The sequence below is a fragment of the Sorex fumeus genome, unplaced genomic scaffold, assembly GCF_029834395.1.
Source record: "Sorex fumeus unplaced genomic scaffold, SorFum_2.1 ptg000063l, whole genome shotgun sequence".
Lineage (NCBI taxonomy): Eukaryota > Metazoa > Chordata > Mammalia > Eulipotyphla > Soricidae > Sorex > Sorex fumeus.
In genome coordinates, this window is record NW_026606120.1 from 48385108 (window position 1) to 48391979 (window position 6872).

Genomic DNA, 6872 nt, shown 5'->3' on the forward strand with positions numbered 1-6872 from the left:
AGCTGCCAGGATTGTGTATTTATTCATAACAGATAATAAGGTGATGCATATTTGAGACACTTTAGGTTTGGTTAGCATTGATTTATCACAAAGTGAGAAAAATTAGTGCTGTCAGCATTACTAGAGTAGGCAGTAAGGAGTAATGACAATAGAAATATTTACCAGGCATGTTTCTGACTATATAAACCAGAACACTTGGGTTCTATGCTTTGTGGTGGTAGGAAGCATAGTTGTTAATTCAGTCTTTTTTTTAATGACATTGTGAGTTTTCAGCTAGACATTTGGGATCATGCGTGAGAATTTCTTGAAACTTAATCCACTATTGTTGGATACGACGAATAGATTGAATCTGGCAAGTCTGGGCATGAGAACCCCACTCTTTCCAGTGTTTATAGTCTCCTCCATGATGGTCACATTCCAAGATATACTGATACCCATGGTATCCAGGATACTGGTAGCAAACCCAACTAGAAAATCCAAAGCATATTTGAGTTATTAAAATTAAGGACCTGGTCCTTAGCCTAAAATTTAAGCTCCTTTCCTCAACAATGGTATAACGTGCTTTTTTTAGCTTATGTTCTGGGCACTATTTAGAAGCATAACAGCTAATGGTAAATTAACCTTGATCATATAAAACGATAGGAGTAATCACTAAATGCTTCCATTTACTTGGAGATGGGAAGCTGCAACCGGTAGCAAGTACTAATTGATTTTGGGGGGGCCTTTTGGACACATTGCTCAAGGAACTCTTGAGGTGCCAGGGATCAAACCTGGAATGGCCACTTGCATGGCAAGCATTCTATCTATCACTGGGATACAACATCATTAATTCAAATGTAACAATTGTATTAGTGTGTCAGTGTATGGATTTTTTTCCCCCTCGGGGGCCACACCTGGTAATGCTTGAGTTATTCCTGACTTTACATTCAGGAATCACGCCTGGTGGTACTCAGGAGGCCGGAATTCCAGGGATTGAGCCCAGGTTGACCATATGCAAGGCAAGTGCCCTGTCCACTACTCTTATTCCAGCCCCCTACTATGTCAGTACATGAAATCTGATAAGATACAACCTTTGATGTAATAACTAACAAAGTTTATCTCTGTAAGACTAACTGAAATGTGCTCCAACTGGATTTTTACTTACGCCCCACACTGTATCTTCATGGAACCAACTTCTTTGTTAGACCAACCCATGGCTTGCAAGGAGGGGTAATCATCACAGATCTCCCACTGGTGTCCGGTGAAGTTTTCCTTCTCAAAGATGATAATCTTAGATTCCTTATGATTCTTTAATGCAGAAAATAAAATAGTACGTGTTATGACTGTGATCTTAATTCTCTAAAAACTACTTCCAGTTTGAGAAGGAATCATGTTCACTGATTATAGAAATTAGGCCAGAATGCCAGAGCCTTGGTAAAATGCATAGCTGACCCAAGTTTGATCCCTGGCACCACTTATGTTCCCCCAAGCTCCACCCTGAGCACCACAGGATGTGGCCCACACACACACACACACAAAAAATGGCCAGGAACGTGGCTTCAGTGGTATATAGCACATGCCTTGGATGAGAGGCCTCTGATTTAATCCCTGATGTGAGGAGGTGGGCTGAATTCAGGCAGTGCTTATTTTCTCTAATCCTATTTTATGCCATAACATTTAATAATGCACTAAAGAAGATGTATTTTGGAACAAAGGAAAAAGTATGACAACATTACTATGTGGAAAGAAGATAAATCAACACGAAAGGTGAGTGTGGGTGTTACTGGGGATAACTTACTTTTCCAGTGGGAGATTTGCATACTACATCATAAAGTAGAAGTAACAAGTGTCAGTCTAACCCTCTGCTGCCCACAGGCCCAAGAGTTAAAATTTTAAACTTACTGCTGAGCAGATGGGGCGGAAGGACATGAGGTACTCGGTGTGGTAGGCATTACTCCCACTCCAGGAATCCCAGTGAGGGTATTCACCTCTCTCCAGGATAAACTGTTGACCACAGAAGCTGGTATGCTCATAACCGATCCATCTACCAAAGACAAGTAGTAGCATTTGTTTATGGAGATGGAATCTTTTTATTTGAAATATTAATAGTGGGGTAAGATACCAAACCACATAGAGTAGAGACATACAAAACAATGCATTTATCATGAGAGGAGATGGAGCTTCCAACTACACTAAGTTTTTTAATGTAATATTTTGGAATTGCCCACTAAAAGAGTACTTCGCTTTAATAATCTATATTAGTTTGATATGTATTAGTAAAGACAGTCAAACATTTACTTTCCAAGTTTTTCATCCTCTACTTCGAGCTCCAGGTTCAGGATCTAATGACTATTGCTTTGTTTCTAGCCAAAATTATTCACTTCTTTCTAAAGGAGGCAAAGGGCTAAATAAGCAGCTGATTATTAATCTTATATTCTTGGTTCTTTTGCCACATGGATATTAATCAAAACAACCCAGATCAATATTTTACAATCAAGTTTCAGTTGTAGACATTGTCTTATTTTATCAGTTTAAAGATCAGTGTTGATAGTGAGCCTATCCATGTGCAAAGCCAGTTCTACCTAGGCCTAAGGAGTCCCAACCTGTGTCACTTCCTGCCCCAGCCCCAGAAAACATTGAGAGGTTATTCCTCACCAAAGAGAAAACTAACCAGAAACTTCTGGAATACTGTCTAGAACTCGCATAGCTCTTGACTGGGATAGAGGTCCTTTTTACAGAGGAACATGAACTAACAGTGTCCGATGCGGGACATAAAGAAGACAAGAACCTGAGGATGAGGTTTATAGCAATGTTTCTAGCCAATTGCAGTGTGAGAGGAGGGAGACTTGGGTCCCATTACCTGTTTAGGATGTGGTGGCAACTATCTCTTAATTAAATTCATCTCTTAATTTTGGTTTCTCCTCAGTAGTAATCTGCTCTGGGAGTGGGGAAGAAACTATCTGAATTTTTCCTTTCTGCAAGAAAAATGGTCCTGTGACTGTTCTGAGGGAATTTTAGGGAATAGCCTGTGGGCTACAGAACACAAATAATTTACTCTCACTGTTGCACTCTCAAAGTATTTTGTTTTGGGTCCACACCCACTGATGCTGAGGTTACTCGTGACTTTGCCCTCAGGATTTACTCTTAGCAGTGCTTAGGAGACCATCTTGGTGTCTTAGCGTCTTGGCATTTTAGGGATGTGGAGGATCAAACTCGGGTCACCCGTGTGCAAGGAAATTGCCTTACTGTACTATCTCTCCGGCCCCACAAAATATATCTTTTAATTCCTTCTTGACAAATTTAGTACTTCATGTTCTTTGTAGCTTTGAGTTGCTAAATGATATCTAGTCATTTCTTCAGGTAATACTTTTAGGATGGAGGCCGGATGGAGGCCTCTCTTCCATAAATGTGAGGGAATCTCCCACAGCCCCACCTTTATGGTCCAAAGCCTGAAGGAAAACAGGCCCGAAGGTTCTGACAAGTCAGTACTCACGCGCCATATTCCACTTTGAGAGACCGGACATGATCAAAACTGCGCTCAGAGACATTTGAGCAGGAGCTCGTGAACTCAATTCTCTTGCCCTGGAAGTTTTCCTGGTCATAGATAGTTATCTGAAAGATTGAATGGGAGACAAGTTAGAACAGTGACTCGGGGAACCAGGCCATATACCTTGTGTCTGACTGACCCTATGTTTTCCATTACTGTAGTCCGGAAAGCTTGAGGAACTTTCTTTGAGGATAGACAAACTATGAAGGAATTGGAATTCTACTGGTTGACTGTTTCACTTTCCCAAACCAAGTGTGAGGGAGGATTGATTTCTGAGAGCAACAGTCTGTGTAGGATGATAGACAAAGCACATGTGGGATCTTATTCTTCCACTCTTCTCTCGTATGTGTGTGATTTTGGAAGTCCCAGGAGCTGTCTGTAGATTATTTCTTAGCTTTTTCATTACACCTATTACAGAAACCTAAATTACCAAGAGTTTGTGATAAACCCTTTTCTTACCTTGAACTAGAATTTCCTCTTGAACTGTTTAGAGAACAACTCCTAAAGTTGTCAATTGGTTTTAGGATAACTCAGTGGAGATTGTGTGAGCATTGGAAGAAACCATTAAAAAAATAAGTCTGATGGGGGGGGGGGGCTAAAGAGACAGTAAGAGCCAGTAGAGTGCTTGCATTGCCTGTGGCAGAGCCAGAAATAATCCTGGAGCATAGCCAGGTATGGTCCAAAAACAAAACCAACAAGAGCTGAGAATAAGTAATAGAGCCAACTGCAGAGTGAGAGGAGGGAGATTTGGGTTCTGTCACCTATTTAGGATGTGGTTGCAACTATCTCTTAATTTGAGGGAATTCATGTTCTCCTTGGGAGTAATCTCTGGGCAGTTCTGGAGGAAAGTCAGTCTAGGATACCTGGTGTCACCTCCCTCCTATCCTCACTTTCATAGTCCTTGCCAGTTTTGGCAGCCTGAGCCCCTTTCCTGACTGCTTCTGAACCTTCTCTTACAAACTTATTTAGGGGGAAGTCACACGAGGTTGTTGGGGCTACTCCTGGCTCTGCTCAGGAAATACTCCAGGCAGCGCTCAGGAGACTATACATGGTACAGGGGATTGAACTCAGTCTGTCAAAGTATCTCTGATTCTACAAACTTGTTTAATTGGGCAGTTATATCCCATTCCTGCTCTGAGGCATCATCTCACCCCCTGCCCTATGGATTCCTCCATTTTTGCTGTGATATGAACAAACTTACCTTCCACAGGCCTAGAGACCCTGCCATGGGGTTGGTCTGCGCCATCTTGGTGGTTGGATGGGTTTCTGGAAGACAGAACATACACCAATTACAGCCTCTGGAGCCTCTGAGGTGGGGAGGAAGGGACGGTACAGGAAGGCTTGATACACAGACTCTGTTTTGGATCCTGACTCTGCCTTTCACCGGCTGAACCTCATATTGTAAGGATTAGAAGCAATAATGCAGGTAAAATATTTTTTATTTGAGGGGTGGGGGTTGGGGGTGGGAGTCACCACGTTTGGAGGTGCTCAGAACTTCTGGTTGTGCACTCAGGAATCACTCCTGGTGGTTCTCGAGGAATCAGATCAAAAGGGGAGGGGGAGGCATTGAACCCCAGCCAGCCACATGGAAGGCAAGCATCCTACCTGCTGTTCTTTCACCAGGCAATGCAATTGGATTCTTGACCATTCACAGCTTTCCCTCAGGCTGGTGCCCATTCCAAGAACTGGTCATTGTAAACCCTGTGGTGATCTTCCCATTCTGAACCTCTGAATCAGCATAGCCTAGTACCTTCCCCCCCAACTCTTTCTCTCTGTGGGGTCACCCCCATAGTCCCAGCCATGAACATGCAGACCTCGGTTATTATTACCTTGTAAGTGGTTCCTCGGACTCGCAGAGAAGCCTGCCTTCACCAGAGGGGCCCCACAATCCTCTAGTCATTCTAAGAGACTCAGACCACAAGATGGGAACATGACACTCAGGACACCCCGCAGGGCCTTACTCACCCAGCTCCTGCCTCACAGTCTGTGCCTCCATCTGGTGCCACTTCCTCTGGGTCACTGCTCTTTATAGCCGGACTTAAATGGTCTCTCGCCCTGTCAGCACTCTGCTTGCCCTCTGTTTTTGTTTCCCCTTGATCCCCAGAGCTGGACAGACATCCTATGAGCTTTGTTTAAATGAGGGATGCAGACATCCAGAAAAACCCCACAACAGTGGTCCTCAGCACAGTTTCTGTGAGAGACAGGTCCCTAAGTCACAGCAGGACCTTGCTGAGATTTTGTGTCATGTCATCAAAGCATACTTCATTCCCATACAGGAGATATGGTAGTTTTATTACTTTTTTTTTATTTTTTAACTGCAGGGGTCAGAGAGATGAAACAGTAGGTAAAGTGCTTCCCTTGCATGTGGTCAACCCAGGTTTGATCCCCAGTATCCCGTATGATTCCCCCAAGCCCCACCAAGAGTGATTCCTGAGCACAGAACCAGAAGTAACCTCTGAACCTCCCCAAGTGTGGCCTAAAACCAAAACAAAAGCCAAAAAAAAAAAAATCATGTGGAAAGAGGCTAGGGATGTGGCTCAAATGACAAACCACCCAGCAGGTGCAGGGTCTGGTTTGATCCCCAGCACACCATGGCCTCCCAGGCACAACTATGTAGATGTGATGACCTCTGGCATAGCCAGGCCTAAGTACCACACAGTCAGACCTGTGCTTCTGAGTTAAGCATCACTGGGAGTGCTCTCCCTGCCTCCTTGTCCCCGCTCCCCTTCCCCAAGCATTGCTGGATGTGGCTCCTTTTTTTAATTGTAAAAGATGAGATCAGGGAGATGACTTTAAGGATTTGCTTTGCATTCAGGAATCCTAGGGCCTGAAGGACCACTGGTCTCCTAAGCACTATATCACTGGGTGAGGTGTCTCCTCAAAATACTATCTCTGAGGGGTATGGTGCCACCAGCAGGTCAATCTGTACCTGTGAGGCGAGTGCATCAGCAGCCTGATGTGCCTTCAGACTTCCAGATACCCCAAAATTGCTGCTGTGCCTTTGGCCAGACCCCAAAAACTTGGCAGAGTTTACCAAGAAAGTAAACAGCCAAAAGTTAGGTATGTGGAAAACACACCCACAAACCACCTCCGGCTCAGCTATCAAATTGGTGGCATGGCCTCTCTGGTTCCTGATTGAACTGCTTAATGGCCATGATCCCAGAGACTCAGAAACAAATCTCAAAACCCAGCGACTTTTGGCAGAAATGCCTCTGGTCCCTGCAGTAGGTTACCGGTGCTGGGCCAACCCAGGTGGGAATAGATTTTGTGCCGTGGTCTGTTTCCCCCAGCGGCCCGGTGGCCGCCATTCTTCAGAAGCCACTGGACAGGTTTGGGCCCCCAGTGA

The 6872-nt window shown here is 44.2% G+C and overlaps 1 protein-coding gene across 1 annotated transcript; it reads right to left on the reverse strand.

The window, feature by feature from the left end:
• Positions 1–319: 319 nt before the first annotated feature.
• On the reverse strand, positions 320–5522 carry CRYBA1 (crystallin beta A1). The gene is made up of 6 exons (XM_056128001.1): positions 5492–5522; positions 4728–4792; positions 3473–3591; positions 1882–2023; positions 1145–1287; positions 320–467 (listed from the first exon to the last, which is right to left on the reverse strand). Exons 1-6 carry the CDS (start codon positions 5520–5522, stop codon positions 320–322), a joined length of 648 nt encoding a protein of 215 aa, XP_055983976.1.
• Positions 5523–6872: the final 1350 nt, after the last annotated feature.